General features: G+C 39.8%; 1 protein-coding gene and 1 pseudogene across 2 annotated transcripts in view; one reads left to right on the plus strand and one right to left on the minus strand.

The window, feature by feature from the left end:
- The window catches only part of STK26 (serine/threonine kinase 26), a 79,758-nt gene that overhangs the window by 34,673 nt on the left and 25,404 nt on the right, over positions 1-19,681 (plus strand). For both annotated transcript variants that reach the window (XM_037821938.1, XM_037821937.1), the window contains exon 3: positions 13,095-13,325. In XM_037821938.1, coding sequence (XP_037677866.1) covers positions 13,095-13,325 — 231 coding nt within the window. The remainder of the gene's footprint in view (positions 1-13,094; positions 13,326-19,681) is intronic.
- On the minus strand, positions 14,427-14,991 carry LOC119523154 (annotated as a pseudogene).

Genomic DNA, 19,681 nt, shown 5'->3' on the forward strand with positions numbered 1-19,681 from the left:
CTCAACAACAGAAAGACAAACAACCCAGTTAAAAAATGGGAAAAAGACATGGACAGACACTTTCCTGAAAAGAAAATACAAGTGGATCAAAACATATGAAAAGATGCTCAACATCACTAGCTATTAGGGAAATGCAAATCAAAACCACAGTGAGATACCATTTCACACCCACTAGAATGGCTACTATTAAAAGCATCAGAAAATGACAAGTATAGTAGAGAATATGGAGAAACAGGAACATCATTCATTGCTGGTGGGAATGTGAAATGGTGCAGCCACCATGGAAGACAGTTTGGCGGTTCCTCAGAAAGTTAAGTATAGAATTACCATATGACCTGGCAGTACAATTCTAGGATATACTTAAAAGAATTGAAAGCAGGGACTGGAACAAATACTTTCATACCAGTGTTCAGAGTGCCATTATTCACAGTTGCCAAAGATGGAAGCAACCCATGTCCATCAACCAATTAATGTATAAAGAAAATATGGTATATATATATACAATGGAATATTTATGGCTGAATATTGTTCAGCCATAAAAAGGAATGAAATTCTGATACTTGCGACAACATGGATGAATCTTGAAGGCATCAGGTTGAGTGAAATAAACCAGACAGAAAAGGACAAATATTCTATTATCTCACTGATTTGAAATAATTAGAATATGCAAACTCATAGAGACTAGAATATAAGTTACCAGGGGACAGGATGGGGTAGGGAAAAGGGAGTTAATGATTAAAATGTACAGAGTTTGGTAATGGATGGTAGTGATGGTAGCACAGCATTGTGAACATAATTAACAGCCCTGAATTATATGTATTTTAATTTGTTTAAAAGGGGAAACATTAGTTGTATATATGTTACTAGAATTACAAATTTTTTGAAAAATATCTTATAGTAGAGCCTTCATAGTATGGGCTGTAAGAGGCAGCTTGGTTCTTGGTTCTTGAAGGTTCTTTCAAGCCAACTGAGCTCACCCCTTCCTGGTCAAATCCCCTGAGAAGTCCACATTCTCTTCCTTAAATCTATTGTTTTTACTGTCAGTCCCAGGCTCAAATAAACTAGATTCTTTACCTTTGGTTCTTTCCCACCTTTGGCTCTCCAGGTCTCCAGGTTGCTAGAACCCCTAGGCTAATTCTAACGATCTCTATAATCTTGTTTCTCCTGACCACAAATTCCTCACACCCCTTTTCTACTGGCTGACTAGATGTAAACCTTTACTGTCAGTGTTGGCTGTTACCCTAAAAAACTCTGCATAAATCACAACTTAACCTTCTATACACCCTATTATTATGTTGACTTTATTTGATAAAAAGATGTTCAAGAATACATACACAACTTAAGGCCTCCAGATTGTTCCTATGCCAGTTAAGCCCTAAATCCCAGAGGTACCAGTCTCTCCAAGAACATAAACCAGTTTCATTCCTCTACCCCATAAGGTCAACACCACTTTCCAACATAAAGAAGTTAAAATGGTCATTGCTCAGATAACCTTGAAGATTGAGAGAAAATGATCAAATGAGAGGGAGGAGTTGTAAAAAGGAAGTTAGGATTTAACACAATTATGACTTCTGACTCATTATATAGGTATTTCTTTTTAGTTTCTAGTATATCAGGATAGCCAGAAGGAAATACCTGAAACTGTTGAACTGTAATACTGTAGACTTGATTCTTGATGATGATTGTATATCTATATAGCTTTTATCCTGTGACCATGTGATTGTAAAACTTTGTGACTGACACTCCCTTTGTGGAGTGTATGGGTAGATGAGTAATAAGATAAAAACATGCATGAAGAAAAGAATGCACAAACGGTATGGGCTGTTTTGTTTGTGTTTTGATAAATATTACATTTCTAGTCTTATTTGAGAGTAGCCACTTGTTTTAGGGATTTATCCTTAAAGGTATTGCAGACAATTTTTAAAATATATATGCATTTGCATGTGTATGTGTGTGTACCAAATTCCTTTTGCCTTTATTGTACTCCAAGTTGTTCACTTTTAGTGTACAGAGTTAGATAGCAACAAGCTTCCCAGAGGAAAATAGGGGCAATGAGTTATCTGAAATCAGGGATACAATTTTCAGATCTTTCCGGTCAGTGGTTTCCAAATGCTGATCTCAAGACTGGTGCCAAAATGACTACATACAAATCATTTGGGGTGCTGTCTTAGTTTGCTAATGCTGCAGAATGCAAAACACCAGAGATGGATAGGCTTTTATAAAACGGGGGTTTATTTCACTACACAATTACAGTCTTAAGGCCACAAAGCGTCCAAGGTAACACATCAACAATCGGGTACCCTCACCGGAGGATGGCCAATGGCCTCCGGAAAACCTCTCTTAGCTAGGAAGGCAGCTGGCATCTGCTCCAAAGCTCCGGCCTCAAAACGGCTTTCTCCCAGGACGTTCCTCTCTAGCAAGCTTGCTCCTCTTCAAAACATCACTCCCAGCTGCACTCTCTTTCCTCTCTCTGAGTCAGCTCATTTATATAGCTCCACTAATCAAGGCCCACCCCGAATGGGCAGGGCCACGCCTCCATGGGAACGTCTCATCAAAATCATCTCCCACAGCTGGGTGGGGCACATTCCAAACAAATCCAACCAGCACCAAAAACGTCTGCCCCACACAAGACCACAAAGATAATGGCATTTGGGGGACACAATACATTCAAACTGGCACATTCCACCCCCTGGAACCCAAAATGACATTATCTTTCCAAATACAAAATACATTCATTTCATCACAATATCTCAAATCATTTCAGTAACAAAAGTTAAGTACAAAATCCCATCAAAATCAATTTAGGCGTGGTCAGTCCTAAGGCATACTTTTCCTTTAGCTTTGGATCTGTGGATTTAGAACAAGTTATATGCTTCCAATATACAAAGGAGGGACATTCATAGGATAAACATTCCCATTGCCATAAGGAGAAACAGGAAGGAAAACAGGGTTAACAGGACCAAAACAGTTCTTAAAACCCGAAGGACAAACTCCATTAGATTTCAAAGTCTGAGAGTCATTAACAGAACAACGTTGCATCCTTGGGGCTTGAGAGAGCGGGAGCCTAACCCTTCCCAAGGGCCTTTTTGGCAGCTGTTTCTTCTCCAAATGCTTGGGTGAGTGCTCCAACATTTCCACACATTGGGGAGACCACCTTCTCGGCTCCACCCTCCTCAAACCTCTGGGCAGCTCCCGGATTCCCTTCCATCTCCGGGGCACACGCTCAACCCCTTCAGAACAGTGGGGTGGCAGCCAGGCTCTCCTCAATTCCCTGGAAATGTGCTCCACCCTCTTTGGGACCTGAGGTGGCAAAACTCTTCCAGAGCATCGAGGCGGAAAGCCCGCCTTCGACCTCCAGGGCAAACTCACCCTTTCCATGCATGTGGGCTGCTCCGCTCTCCCAGCCCGAGACCTCCTGACTCCAGACCTCAACCTCCATGGCTCTGTCTTTGAAGAGATTTTTCCTTTAATTTTTTCCTTGGCTGTCTCCTCCAGTCCAGACCGGCAATGGCTCTGTCTATAAAGATCTCGCAAAAATTCTGTTGGCTTTGCATGAAGCATGCAGGGGTCAAAGCCATCAGACAATAGGACTTTCCACAAATCCTTTCTGCTTAACTCCTTTTCCAATCTTGGCTTGTACTGAAATGGCGGCTGGGTTCCATGTTTGGTTACATCCTCATGTTGGGCTGTAGCTTCTGGGATTCCACCCCCTGGAAGCCTGTAATTTTCCAAGCCATCAACTTCTGGTTTCTTTGAACCCAAGAGTTCAGTTCTAAGTTTATCTCTCTCTGCTCGCATTTTACTATAAGCTGCAAGGAGAAGCCAGGATATGTCCTCCACACGTAGTCTGGAGATCTCCTCAGCTAAGTATTCCAGGTTGTTGCTTCCAGATTCTTCCTTCCATCTGACACCAGGACTCAATTTTGCCAAATTCTCTGCCACTTTAAAACAAGGATCACCTTTCTTCCAGTTTGCAACAACACATTCATCATTTCTGCTCAAGTCCTCATCAGAAGTATCTTTAGAGTCCATATTTCCACAAACAGTCTCTTTAAAGCAGTTTTGGCCTTTTCTATCAAGCTCCTCACAATTCTTCCAGAATCTTCCCCTTATCCATTTGAAAAGCCGTTCCAACATGTTTGGTATTTGCAAACTCAGCAGCAAAAGCACCCCACTTCTCTGGTACCAAAATCTTAGTTTGCTAATGCTGCAGAATGCAAAACACCAGAGATGGATAGGCTTTTATAAAACGGGGGTTTATTTCACTACACAATTACAGTCTTAAGGCCACAAAGCGTCCAAGGTAACACATCAACAATCGGGTACCCTCACCGGAGGATGGCCAATGGCCTCCGGAAAACCTCTGTTAGCTAGGAAGGCAGCTGGCATCTGCTCCAAAGCTCCGGCCTCAAAACGGCTTTCTCCCAGGACATTCCTCTCTAGCAAGCTTGCTCCTCTTCAAAACATCACTCCCAGCTGCACTCTCTTTCCTCTCTCTGAGTCAGCTCATTTATATAGCTCCACTGATCAAGGCCCACCCCGAATGGGCAGGGCCACGCCTCCATGGGAACATCTCATCAAAATCATCTCCCACAGCTGGGTGGGGCACATTCCAAGCAAATCCAACCAGCACCAAAAACGTCTGCCCCACACAAGACCACAAAGATAATGGCATTTGGGGGACACAATACATTCAAACTGGCACAGGTGCTTTTTAAGAAATACTGATTGCTGGGTCCCAATCTCAGAGATTTTGAATCAGGAGGTTTGTGATAGGGCCTAGTCATCTGCATTTTTAAAAGTTGTATGGGTTTTTTTTTAATTTTCTAAATTTAATTTTTTATAGTTGATTTAAAAAAAAAGAATTAATTAAAAATAAATTAAACAAGGAAAAAAATATGCAGAGCCCCCTTGAGGAGCTGGTGGAGAATGCAGGGGTATTGGCCTACCCCACCTCGATGGTTGCTGATGTGCTCTCAGACATAGGGGACTGGTGGTTTAATGGGCTGAGCCCTCTACCACAGGATTTACCCTTGGGAAGACTGTTGCTCCAAAGGAGAGGCTAGGCCTCCCTATATTTGTGCCTAAGAGCCTCCTCCCGAATGCCTCTTTGTTGCTCAGATGTGGCCCTCTCTCTCTACCTAAGCCAACTTGAAAGGTGAAATCACTGCCATCCCCGCTACGTGGGATCTGACACCCGGGGGAGTGAATCTCTCTGGCAACGTGGAATATGACTCCCGGGGAGGAATGTAGACCCGGCATCGTGGGATGGAGAACATCTTCTTGACCAAAAGGGGGATGTGAAAGGAAATGAAATAAGCTTCAGTGGCAGAGAGATTCCAAAAGGAGCCGAGAGGTCACTCTGGTGGGCATTCTTACGCACAATTTAGACAACCCTTTTTAGGTTCTAAAGAATTGGGGTAGCTGGTGGTAGATACCTGAACCTATCAAACTACAACCCAGAACCCATGAATCTTGAAGACGATTGTATAAAAATGTAGCTTATGAGGGGTGGCAATGGGATTGGGAAAGCCTTAAGGACCACACTCCCCTTTGTCTAGTTTATGGATGGATGAGTAGAAAAATTGGGGAAGGAAACAAGCAAGCAAACAAACAAAGGCACCCAGTGTTCTTTTTTACTTTAATTTCCCTTTTTCACTTTAATTATTATTCTTATTTTTGTATGTATGCTAATGAAGGTGTCAGGGATTGATTTAGGTGATGAATGTACAACTATGTAATGGTACTGTGAACAATCGAATGTACGATTTGTTTTGTATGACTGCGTGGTATGTGAATATATCTCAAAATGAATTAAAAAAAAAGTTGTACAGGTGATTCTAATGCGCAGCCAGGATTGGTATGAACTAGAGAATCTTCTGGAGTCTTCCAGCCCTCCATTTCTATGACCTAACTATGCAAGAAACCTTCTTGCATCTGCCTCTGACTTTTCAAAGTAAAGAAGCAAAATGACCACCTTACATTATTCCCTCTTGGACTTCCTAAGAATAATTCCATACTGAATAGTTGTTGTTTTTTGGTAGTAATGATACCTATTGTCTATGTCTTAAATTTGTAACAATGTACTTAGAGCTGTAGGGTTCAAATCCAAGGCAAAGGACTGATAAAGAAGGTCAAGAAAAAATGTGAATGTCCTGAGGTGGCTCTATGAGTTTTTCCTTTTCATAGATCTGTTTTTGTGGGACATATATATATATCATCTACCATTAGTTATAAATCAGTTGAAGTTAATTTAGCAGTTCCTCCTATTTTCTGCTACAGAACTTGGAGCTGCTTCCTGGGCTGTGGCTTTGGGAAGGCAATGCAAACACAAATAGAGTAGAAAATTGTAATTGTGAAGTAGAAATAAAAAGACATGGAAATTTTAATATTCTTTAAAAAAATATTTGATCTGGCTGGGGAGAGTGATGACTTGATTTTCTCCAAGACTCTAAAAATCAATGTGAATCATTAGGTAAAACAGCTTCTTTATGTAGTTGGCTTTTTTTTTTTTTTAATTTTTATTGGGATTGTTCAGATACCATACAATTATTCAAAGATCCAAAGTGTATAATCACTTGCCCCTGGTACCCTCATACAGCTGTGCATCCATCACCACACTTAATTTTTGTTCAATTTTTAGAAACTTTTCATTACTCCAGACAAGAAATAAAGTGAAAGATGGAAAAAAAAAGAAAAAAAAAGAAAAAGAAAAGGAAACTCGAATCCTCCCCTATCCCTAACCAACCCCCCTCAATTGTTGACCTGTAGTGTTGGTATAGTACATTTGTTACTGTTTATGAAAGAATGTTGAAATACTACAAATTGTAGTATATAGTTTGCAATAGGTATATATTTCTTCCCTATATGCCCCTTTATTATTAACTTCTAATTAATGTATTGTCATACATTTGTTCTGGTTCATGGAAGCTATTTCTAGTATTTGTAGAGTTTGTCATGGACATTGCCCACCATAGGATTTAGTTTCATACATTCCCATCTTTTGACCTCCAACTTTCCTTCTGGTGACATATATGACTCTGAGCTTCCCCTTTCCACCTCATTCACACACCATTCATCACTGTTAGTTATTCTCACATCTTGCTACTGACATGTCTGTTCATTTCCAAACATTTAAGTTCATCCTAGTTGAACATTCTGCTCATACTAAGCAACCGCTCCCCATTCTTAAGCCTCATCCTATATCTTTGTACCTTATATTTCATGTCTATGAGTTTACTTATCATAACTAGTTCCTATCAGTGAGACCCTGCAATAATTGTCCTTATGTGTCTGGCTTATTTCACTCAGTATATTGCCCTCAAGGTTTTGTCATCAACCCATTTTTTTTTAATATGGTTTTGTTCACTCACCATACATTTCGTCCTAAGTATATAATCGATGGTTGTCTGTATGGTCATATATTTATGTGTTCACCACCTTCACCACTATCTATATAAGGGCATCTACTTTTCTTCCACAAGGCAGGAGGGAGAGTCAAAGAAGGTAGAGAGGCAAAAGAAAGAGGGAAAAAAATGACATCTAGGAAGCAGCAAAAGGAAAAATAACCTTAAGTCAAAGTAGAGTAAAGAATCAGACAATACCACCAATGTCAAGTGTCTAACATGACTTCCCTATCCCCCCCTCTTATCTGCATTTACCTTGGTATATCACCTTTGTTACATTAAAGGAAGAATAATACAATGATTCTATTAGTTACAGTCTCTAGTTTATGTTGATTGCATCCCTCCCCCAATGCCTCCCCATTTTTAACACCTTGCAAGGTTAACATTTGCTTGTTCTCCCTCATAAAAGAACATATTTGTATATTTTATCATAATTGTTGAACACTCCAGATTTCACCAAGTTACACAGTCCCAGTCTTTATCTTTCCTCCTTTCTTCTGGTGTCTCACATACTCCCAACCTTCATCTCTCAACCGTATTCATAGTTATCTTTGTTCAGTGTACTTACATTGTTGTGCTACCGTCTCCCAAAATTGTGTTCCAAACCATGCACTCCTGTCTTCTATCACTCTCTAGTGCTCCCTTTAGTATTTCCTGTAGGGCGGGTGTCTTGTTCACAAAGTCTCTCATTGTCTGTCAGAAAATATTTTGAGCTCTCCCTCATATTTGAAGGACAGCTTTGCTGGATATAGGATTCTTGGTTGGCGGTTTTTCTCTTTCAGTATCGTAAATATATCACACCACTTCCTTCTTGCCTCCATGGTTTCTGCTGAGAGATCCACACATAGTCTTATTAAGCTTCCTTTGTATGTAATGGATTGCTTTTCTCTTGCTGCTTTCAGGATTCTCTCTTTGTCTTTGACATTTGATAATCTGATTATTAAGTGTCTTGGCATAGGCCTAGTCAGATCTATTCTGTTTGGAGTATTCTGCGCTTCTTGGATCTGCAATTTTATGTCTTTCATAACAGATGGGAAATTTTCATGAATTATTTCCTCTATTATTGCTTCTGCCCCTTTTCCCTTCTCTTGTCCTTCTGGGACACCAATGATACATACATTCCTGTACTTTGTTTCATCCTTAATTTCCCGGAGACGTTGCTCTTATTTTTTCATTCTTTTCTCCATCTGCTCCTTTGCATGTAGGCTTTCAGGTGCCTTATTCTCCAGTTCCTGAGTGTTTTCTTCTGCCTCTTGAGAACTGCTGTTGTATGTTTCCATTGTGTCTTTCATCTCTTGTGTTATGGCTTTCATTTCCATAGATTCTACTAGTTGTTTTTTTGAACTTTCGATTTCTGCCTTATGTATGCCCAGTGTTTTCTTTACAGCCTCTATCTCTTTTGCAATATCTTCTCTAAACTTTTTGAATTGATTTAGCATTAGTTGTTTAAATTCCTGTATCTCAGTTGAAGTGTAAGTTTGTTCCTTTGACTGGGCCATAACTTTGTTTTTCTTAGTGTAGGTTGTAATTTTCTGTTGTCTAGGCGTGGTTTCCTTGGTTATCCAAATCAGGTTTTCCCAGACCAGAACAGGCTCAGGTCCCAGAGGGAAGAAATATTCAGTATCTGGTTTCCCTGAGGGTGTGTCTTAGAAAATTGCTCCACCCTGTGATGCCTCAGGTCACTGTGCTTTTTCTGCCCAGCAGGTGATGCCTGTTAGCCTATAATTCTTGACTGGTGTGAAGAGGTATGGCCGTGTTCCCCCAGGCTCTGGGGTCTGGTCTGAATGGAAAGGACCCCACCCCTTTCCTCTTAGAGAAGAGAGACCTCCTGGGGGGGTCATTAGCATTTCAATGGTCTCTCTCTCTGCTTGTGCTGTCTCCACCCTTCTTTGAGTCACAGCCCTGGAAACTGAAAATGACTGGGGCTTTCTCCACTGAGCCAAAAAAGAAACAGATAGTCCCCTTCAGACCACTTCCAAGGTGACCCTCCGGCTCTCCAAGGTCAGTCATCACCCAAAGGCTCTGTCTGTTTTTTGGGGATTCGTACCTGTAGTGAGCAGTTCACACTCGCTACTTAAAACCCCAGGTGGAGCTCAGCTGAACTATATTTGCTTGCTGGGAGAGAGCTTCTCTCTGGCACCACAAGGCTTTGCAGCTTGGGCTATGGGGGAGGGGGTCTCGTGACTTGGATCCTCAGGTTTTACTTACAGATTTTATGCTGTGATCTTGGGCATTCCTCCCAATTCAGGTTGGTGTATGATGAGTGGATGGTCTCGTTTGTCCCCCCGCAGTTTTTCTGGATTATTTACTAGTTGTTTCTGGTTTTTTTTAGTTGTTCCAGGGGTACTACTTAGCTTCCACTCCTCTCTATGCCCCCATCTTGCCCAAGCCCTGTAGTTGGCTTTTTAATTGCATTATTGGGCATGTTTACCATTCATTTACTTGACTCTTGCCCTTGCCCTAAAAACAGAAAGGAAACCTGTCTTAATAAGGATTTAGGATGCTCAGGTTTAAAACGCTTGGAGAGGCTTTGCAGATGCTGCTGCCCATCACCGCAGCGCCCTTCCTGCAGCCATAGTCAACTCCACCATGTTCTTCAGCATCTCCAGTGAGCCCTTGGGCCGTGTCTCCGAGCTATTTGCAGACAAAATTCCAAAGAGAGCAGAAAATTTTCATGCTCTGAGCACTGGGGAGAAAGGATTTGGTAATAAGGGTTTCTGCTTTCACAGAATTATTCCTTGCTTTATGTGCCAGGGTAATGGCTTCACACGCCATAACAGCACTGATGGCAAGTCCATCTATGGGTGATGTGAACTTCATCCTGAAGCATATGGGTCCTGGAATCTTGTTCATGGCCAGTCCTGGACCCAACACAAATGGTTCCCAGTTTTCCGTCTGCACTGCTGAGACTGAGTGGTTGGATGGCAAGCACATGGTCTCTCGCAGGGTAAAAGAGGGCATGAACATTGTAGAAGCTATGGAGCACTTTGGGTCCAGAAATGGTAAGATCAGCAAGAAGATCACCTTGCCAACTTTGGACATGTCTAATAAATTTGATTTATGTCTTGTCTTAACCACCAGACTCTTCTTCTGTAGCTCAGGAGAGCACCCCACCACCCCTGGTCTGTTCTCAGTATCCTATTATCTTTGTGCTCTCACTGCTGTTCTTTGGGTTCTACATTATCCTTCCCTTCCAAGTCTAGCTGGATTAAAGAGTTAAGTTTAAGATTATGGAATAAAAACTTAAAAAAAAAACAAAAAAATAATTGTGGGGAGTTGGCAAAAGGAGAACTAGAACTTGATTACCTATCAGGAATTCATGATTTAGTAAATAGGGCAGCTATCTCTATCCCTCAGATAGAGAGGTGAGGTTGTACCAGTGAAAACATGTATTCATGACTCATCCTGAATATTGATGTTTTGCATGGGAAGTATTAGACCCAAAGAGGAAGTGGGGAACTGCAAATGTTATGTAAATGATGGTTCTCTCTCTTTTTCTGTCTCCAACTTGGTATTCTTAGATTTAAAATCTTAAACCATTTTGATGGGTTAGAATTCACTTCAGAGCTTCTTTTGAATGCAAAATATGACTTGGTTTTTCAGTCTTTGATTTACATGCTTTCAGGAACCCATTTATCATAGAAAGCAAGGAACAGCTGTATCCTCCCTGGGGTTGATTGTTTAGTCAAATCCTTTTAAAACAGTAATTAGGAAGATTAAGATTTAATCTTTGTTTCTTACAGCAGAAGAATTTTGTGATGATGTTAATGAATATGCTTCCCAATCAAGAGTATGTTATCAGTTTTAGTTTTCGAAGGTACATACTATGTATTTTTTAGTTAATGATGTATTTTCAAATTTTAGATTAGTTTTGCAGGTGCATCAGAAAAACTGAGAGTCATTTTTATTCATTTTCAAAGTCCACTGAATTTAGGAAGTTATAGGCAGGTGAACTTGTCACGAAAATATTTGGTGGGTATTTTTGCCACAAGGTACTACAAAGAGAGCAAATATCTCCAAAAGTAGGAAGAGGAACTGTGGGTTAGCCACTATGTAATAGTAATCAATGTGAATTCCAATGTGTTAATAAGAGAGACAACACCAAGAAAATTAATAATGATGGCATTCAAGTTTTTGAGAAGTTATTATAACAAAATGTGAGCATTAAAGAGGCATTGGTAACCTACTAGAAATCTAAACTATTTTTAAAAGCCCATATGGGAAGCTCAAATGTATTTGTGTCATGTGGGTACTGGAGGTGAGTGAGGAGAGGCACAAGTAGCTTGTAACATCAAAGACACTACTACATGAAAAATGCATCTTTCAGAAATGGAAAAAATTCAATCCAGGAGAATGGGGAAGTTCATAAAGTAAGCAGGTCATGTGCAAACTCTATTTTAGGCAGGATGAAAGAAGAGAAGTTGGTAAAATTGGTTAAAAGCGGCCGTAAGTTTTCAAGTTACCTCAAAAGGAGGCAGCTTACTGCAATAGTAGTAGGTATATTTGGTGATCATGGTGCAGAGAACTTGATCAGAGAAAACGAACTTTAATGGCCTCTTTGTCTAATAATGGAAGGTATTAGGACCATGCTAACTCCTCAGATATCACTTGAAACTGATGGCTAGGTAAAACTAGTAAAATGGTAGTAAATGAACAAACACACTAGGTCCAATTGACAAATTAGATATAGACAGCATTCCAGAATTAGATAGCATCCTCCTATATTTTGAAAGAACTAAAAGTGAAGTTTTAGATATAGAAGTTATTAACTATAATTTAATAACTTTTTTTTTTTTGGTTTGGAAATCTTGAGTTTTGAATTGTTCAGCAGTATCTCTTCAGGCTATAAAGGCTTGTATTGTTGGACTAAAATTTTAATTCAAAATTTTATATTACAATATAAAGGATATAATTTCTAAATCGGGAGAGGAAAATGAATCTATAAATCTATGTCATGCCTACACATTTGTTAAACTAAAAACCTATGCTTGATTCCAGTTTCTGTTGTAGCAAACTATTGATATATTCTGGATTCCTGCTGTGAGAGAAGTTGTAAAAGTTCAACATATTACCATTTCTGCGTGAGTACTGGCAGTTATGATACAGGCACAGCTTCTCATTTCAGCCATTGACGAGAATAGTACATACAGATAGGATCCCAAATTTTAAAAAAAATGTGAATTCTTGATTCTTTTGAGTTCTGTGTTTGGATGGTGGTTTGGAAGTATAGGTAGTGTGAATGGAATGTATGAGTTGGGAATAGAGAAGAAGAGTTAACGGATAATGTTTTGCTGACAATATTAGAATTTTAAATGATTCACCTATAATTTAGTTTAACTGTTCTCTCACTATCACTACCCTTCCATTGATGTACAAACTGTGTATAATCAGGTGCCTTGCTCTAAAATGTACCCGACTCTTTGGCAGGGACCAAAGACATTTGCTGTATGAGATTGTTTGTGGTAGCAGGATCAGCTAAGCCCAGTTAGTATGATGATCCAATAAAATATGGACTACCTTGCCATTTGGGATTATGATTATTCTAATAAAGCACGTGTAGAGAGTCAAAGGAGTTTGTACACTTTTAAAAAATGTGTTATTGTCTTATGTGATTTATTTTCCTTCATTAAATTAATTTGATTCAAAATACTTGTGTTTTCTTTTTCTGTCTCTTTTTGCCCCTCTTAGAATAATATAGCAGATCCAGAAGAACTATTCACAAAATTAGAACGCATTGGGAAAGGCTCCTTTGGAGAAGTTTTCAAAGGAATTGATAACCGTACCCAGCAAGTGGTTGCTATTAAAATCATAGACCTGGAGGAAGCTGAAGATGAAATTGAAGACATTCATCAAGAAATAACTGTTTTGAGTCAGTGTGACAGCTCATATGTAACAAAATACTATGGATCATATTTAAAGGTAATGTGTGTGCTATATTATTTAAGTCATAAGGTATTTTCATTATAAGTTTTTCTTTCTGTTTTTTAAATTCTTTTTGTTAAAGGCAATGTCTTAAGTTAGGATTTGGCAATCTTTGGCCCCCAGGTAGAATCCAGTTTTACTTATGGTGCCAAATAGACCACTGTTAGATTTAGCAGCTATATCCTGACTGCATCCCACCACCCAACAACACTTTTCCCACACCTAAATTTTTGGTTTGTTGGAGGAGCAGAATTTCCTTGCTCCTCCAAGACATATCCTTTGTCAGAAAAGAGCTATACTCCTTTACTTTCACACATTGTTCTCCATGGTTCATTCTCTCTCAATCTCAGAATTGATGGCATGTGTAAGTATATCACTTATTCCAATGAGTTTGAACTATGGATAGTTATTTATGCATCTATCTCACACCAGGTTGTGAGCTCCTTGGTGGCAGGGATTTTAGCTTAACCAGTCTTGGTTTTTGCTTCACTTAGTACAGGGTCTGGCACACCTTAAATACATGATAAATATTTACTGAAATGAAATTAAATAGAATAATATCTGCCCTGTGCCCTCCTCCCCACACAAAAAAAGTTGAGTTTTTACTAGTTCCAGGATCATGGAATTAGCAGACATCCTAAGTTCTCGCAGATGGAAATGTTACTGCATAACAGAAAACTTTTGGGTTAGTAAAACCCAAGAGTTCTTGAGATCCAGAGTTAGAAGTCAAGATTCATGTCTATTAAAATATGAAGTATAAGTAGCTGAAAAAAACTAGAGTTTTTTTTAATATTCTTTATCCTCATGCATTTAATAAAGTTCCAAATAACAACCTTGAAGACATTTACAAGGACAAGCTTTTCCTTTTCTTAACATGTGACCATTTACAATGTGGTGGACATTTTTTCATAGAAATCATATACTGCAAACTAATTATATCTTTATAGTTTACAGCAATTGCATATTAACAGAGAAGAACAATTTACTGCAAAATATTATAAAAGTGATATAATTTTGTAGCTTTTAAATGTTCAATTACTTGATTTGAGCAGGAGAATGGAAAAAAAAACCCAAAAAGTCATCAGGATAGGCCTGGCTTTAAGATTTTTTGTATTCGATTCACTCTACTTTCACAACTCTTCAATTAGCCGATACACATAAGTGATAACTGTAGAAGCCTGGATATCCATCAACACAAATGAAGGAAAAATGTTTGTTTCCAAGACATTATATGCTCCAATGGCAGAACCAGGGTTAATGTAGAATGTATTTTGATGCTCAAATGCTTCAAATTTGTGTGTGTGTCCTGAGATAAGAATGTCCACATCAAACTGCCTCTGCAACAGGGCTAAGCTGGCCATATCTCCCCATGGAATAACTTGATATCCATGGATCAAACCAATTTTGAACTGTACAACAGTCACAACTTTCTGTTCTGGATAATTTAAATTCTCATCGAAGTCTCCTCTCACAATATGAACGTCACTAGCCAGTCTTGAGATAGTGATAACTTTCTTTGGTGCAGAGGTTTCCAGTGCAGAGAATGTGCTGAATCTTTCCTGGCACCAGCAATTTTTTGAATTTAGCCAGCAAACTGTTACACCAGTGTGGGATGTGCAGATCTCCTAATACCAACACCAACTGGAGACAGAACAATCTTCATCTTTAGAGGGGGATCCCTTCAGATATGGATTGAAGTATATAGCTAATGTGGGAAGTCTGTTGCCCAGCCATCCTGTCACCTGGGTCTGCTCCCAGATTAGAGTTTAAATTATTTTAAAATTAAAATTGTTTATCCCTGTGTTGAAATATTTCAAAGAAGATCAGTATTAGATCTTTGCTTTTCAGAGTTTACAAGGGGAAAAGGTTTATTTGTTTGTTTTGTTCATCTACCAATAGGCCAAAAAAGGGTGTGTGTATAACTCATTAAGCTGTTGACCTGCATAGAAATCATTACTGTCTTTTTAAGCTCTGGTGATCAAATAAACTCTAGAATATTTATCATATTAGTTAATCCTGATATAGAAATTCACCACCAATTTCACTCCTTTTTTCAAAGCCTGATTTATTCTAATATTACAGGAATTAGATGAATAAGCAATGAATACATAGTAGAATGAATCATTAAACTGCAACTATGAGCCATACACTATACATGGTACTAGGTGCAAGATATAAAAATGAACAGCTCACTCCTGCTCTCAAGGAGCTCATAGTCTAGTAGTGCATTAAAATGTTGTGGACTTTATGATTAAAGTATGTACGAAGTACAGATGGGGCACGAGAAAAGCAAGTAGTCACTTCTTTTCTTCAGGGGTGGGGTAAAAAAAAAGGCTTCCAAGGGGAGGTGGTGATACTGGCAATTTCTATCCAATTTCAGCATTTACTTCTAAGTAGTAACCATTAATGTATTTTACTATGTACATAATTTTTTGGTTCTTTGTGGCATAATTTTGTTTTCATATTCTTTCCTAGAAAGCTAATTTGGCAGGTCAGTTTCTTTTTTTAGAAATCCTATGAGTGGTAACTCAATCTAAGTAGTTTTAGGTTCCCCTCTTAATTCCCACAGCAGGCTTGGTTATAGGCAGCCCCAAGAATTTGTTGTTCATATGTCTGTCTATATATATGTGTGTGTGTGTATGCATTTGCTCTTACTGGTTTACTCTTTCTTGATTGGATCCTGGTAATTCTAGGCTCAGTCTAGAACAAATCTGAACCCTTGCTATTTTTAGGTCCTTGTAACAGATAAGCTATTTTTGGTGCCTGACTTAAAATATTAAATAAGGCCTATTTAAAATGGGGTTTTCAGGGGAGGCGGGGCAAGATGGCAGACTGGTGAGCTGTATGTTTTAGTTACTCCTCCAGGAAAGTAGGTAAAAAGCCAGGAACTGCGTGGACTGGACACCACAGAGCAATCTGTCTTTGGGCATACTTCATACAACACTCATGAAAACGTGGAACTGCTGAGATCAGCGAAATCTGTAAGTTTTTGCGGCCAGGGGACCCGCGCCCCTCCCTGCCAGGCTCAGTCCCGGGGGAGGAGGGGCTGTCAGCTCCAGGAAGGAGAAGGGAGAATTGCAGTGGCTGCTCTCATCGGAAACTCATTCTACTGATTCAAACTCCAACCATAGATAGACTGAGGCCAGACACCAGAGACTCTGAGAGCAGCCAGCCCAGCAGAGAGGAGACGGGCATAGAAGGAAAACAACACGAGAAGCTCCAAAGTAAAAGCAGAGGATTTTTGGAGTTCTGGTGAACACAGAAAGGGGAAGGGCGGAGATCAGGCCTTGAGGCGCATATGCAAATCCCGAAGCAAGGCTGATCTCTCTGCCCAGGGCACCTTTCCTTAATGGCCCTGGTTGCTTTGTCTATTAGCATTTCAATAACCCATTAGATCTCTGAGGAGGGCCGTTTTTTTTGTTTTTTTTTTTTAAATCCTTTTTGCTTTTTCTAAAACAATTACTCTAAGAAGCTCAATACAGAAAGCTTCAAAGAATTGAAATTTGGGCACGTCAAGTCAAGAGCAGAAATAAGAGAGCTCTGAGACAAAAGGCAATAATCCAGTGGCTGAGAAAATTCACTAAACAACACAACTTCCCAAGAAAAGGGGGGTGTCCGCTCACAGCCACCATCCTGGTGGACAGGAAACACTCCTGCCCATCGCCAGCCCCATAGCCCAGAGCTGCCCCAGACAACCCAGTGTGACGGAAGTGCTTCAAATAACAGGCACACACCACAAAACTGGGCGTGGACATTAGCCTTCCCTGCAACCTCAGCTGAATGTCCCAGAGCTGGGAAGGGGGAGCAGTGTGAATTAACAGAGCCCCATTCAGCCATCATTTGAGCAGACTGGGAGCCTCCCAACACAGCCCAGCAGCCCAGAACTGCCCTGGGGGGACGGCACTCACCTGTGACATAGCACAGTCATCCCTCAACAGAGGACCCGGGGTGCACAGCCTGGAAGAAGGGCCCACTTGCAAGTCTCAGGAGCCATACGCCAATACCAAAGACTTGTGGGTCAGAGGCAGAGACAAACTGTGGCAGGACTGAACTGAAGGATTAGACTATTGCAGTAGCTTTAAAACTCTAGGATCATCAGGGAGATTTGATTGTTAGGGCCACCCCCCCTCCCCGACTGCCCAGAAACACGCCCCACATACAGGGCAGGCAACACCAACTACACACGCAAGCTTGGGACACCAATTGGGCCCCACAAGACTCACTCCCCCACTCACCAAAAAGGCTAAGCAGGGGAGATCTGGCTTGTGGAGAACAGGTGGCTCGTGGACGCCACCTGCTGGTTAGTTAGAGAAAGTGTACTCCACGAAGCTGTAGATCTGATAAATTAGAGATAAGGACTTCAACTGGTCTACAAACCCTAAAAGAACCCTATCAAGGACAGCAAATGCCACGAGGCCAAAAACAACAGAAAATTATAAAGCATATGAAAAAACCAGACGATATGGATAACCCAAGCCCAAGCACCCAAATCAAAAGACCAGAAGAGACACACCTAGAGCAGCTACTCAAAGAACTAAAGATGAACAATGAGACCCTAGTACGGGATATGAAGGAAATCAAGAAGACCCTAGAAGAGCATAAAGAAGACATTGCAAGACTAAATAAAAAAATGGATGATCTTATGGAAATTAAAGAAACTGTTGACCAAATTAAAAAGATTCTGGACACTCATAGTACAAGACTAGAGGAAGTTGAACAACGAATCAGTGACCTGGAAGATGACAGAATGGAAAATGAAAGCATAAAAGAAAGAATGGGGAAAAAAATTGAAAAACTCGAAATGGACCTCAGGGATATGATAGATAATATGAAGCGTCCGAATATAAGACTCATTGGTGTCCCAGAAGGGGAAGAAAAGGGTAAAGGTCTAGGAAGAGTATTCAAAGAAATTGTTGGGGAAAACTTCCCAAATCTTCTAAACAACATAAATACACAAATCATAAATGCTCAGCGAACTCCAAATAGAATAAATCCAAAAAAACCCACTCCGAGACATATACTGATCACACTGTCAAACATAGAAGAGAAGGAGCAAGTTCTGAAAGCAGCAAGAGAAAAGCAATTCACCACATACAAAGGAAACAGCATAAGACTAAGTAGTGACTACTCAGCAGCCACCATGGAGGCGAGAAGGCAATGGCACGATATATTTAAAATTCTGAGAGAGAGGAATTTCCAGCCAAGAATACTTTATCCAGCAAAGCTCTCCTTCAAATTTGAGGGAGAGCTTAAATTTTTCACAGACAAAGAAATGCTGAGAGAATTTGCTAACAAGAGACCTGCCCTACTGGAGATACTAAAGGGAGCCCTACAGACAGAGAAACAAAGACAGGACAGAGAGACTTGGAGAAAGGTTCAGTACTAAAGAGATTCGGTATGGGTACAATAAAGGATATTAATAGAGAGAGGGGGAAAAATATGGCAAACATAATCCAAAGGATAAGATGGCCGATTCAAGAAATGCCTTCACGGTTTTAACGTTGAATGTAAATGGATTAAACTCCCCAATTAAAAGATATAGATTCGCAGAATGGATCAAAAAAAATGAACCATCAATATGTTGCATACAAGAGACTCATCTTAGACACAGGGACACAAAGAAATTGAAAGTGAAAGGATGGAAAAAAATATTTCATGCAAGCTACAGCCAAAAGAAAGCAGGTGTAGCAATATTAATCTCAGATAAAATAGACTTCAAATGCAGGGATGTTTTGAGAGACAAAGAAGGCCACTACATACTAATAAAAGGGGCAATTCAGCAAGAAGAAATAACAATCGTAAATGTCTATGCACCCAATCAAGGTGCCACAAAATACATGAGAGAAACATTGGCAAAACTAAAGGAAGCAATTGATGTTTCCACAATAATTGTGGGAGACTTCAACACATCACTCTCTCCTATAGATAGATCAACCAGACAGAAGACCAATAAGGAAATTGAAAACCTAAACAATCTGATAAATGAATTAGATTTAACAGACATCTACAGGACATTACATCCCAAATCACCAGGATACACATACTTTTCTAGTGCTCACGGAACTTTCTCCAGAATAGATCATATGCTGGGACATAAAACAAGCCTCAATAAATTTAAAAAGATTGAAATTATTCAAAGCACATTCTCTGACCACAATGGAATACAATTAGAAGTCAATAACCATCAGAGACTTAGAAAATTCACAAATACCTGGAGGTTAAACAACACACTCCTAAACAATCAGTGGGTTAAAGAAGAAATAGCAAGAGAAATTGCTAAATATATAGAGACGAATGAAAATGAGAACACAACATACCAAAACCTATGGGATGCAGCAAAAGCAGTGCTAAGG

This window comes from Choloepus didactylus, chromosome X (assembly GCF_015220235.1).
Source record: "Choloepus didactylus isolate mChoDid1 chromosome X, mChoDid1.pri, whole genome shotgun sequence".
NCBI classification, from domain to species: domain Eukaryota; kingdom Metazoa; phylum Chordata; class Mammalia; order Pilosa; family Megalonychidae; genus Choloepus; species Choloepus didactylus.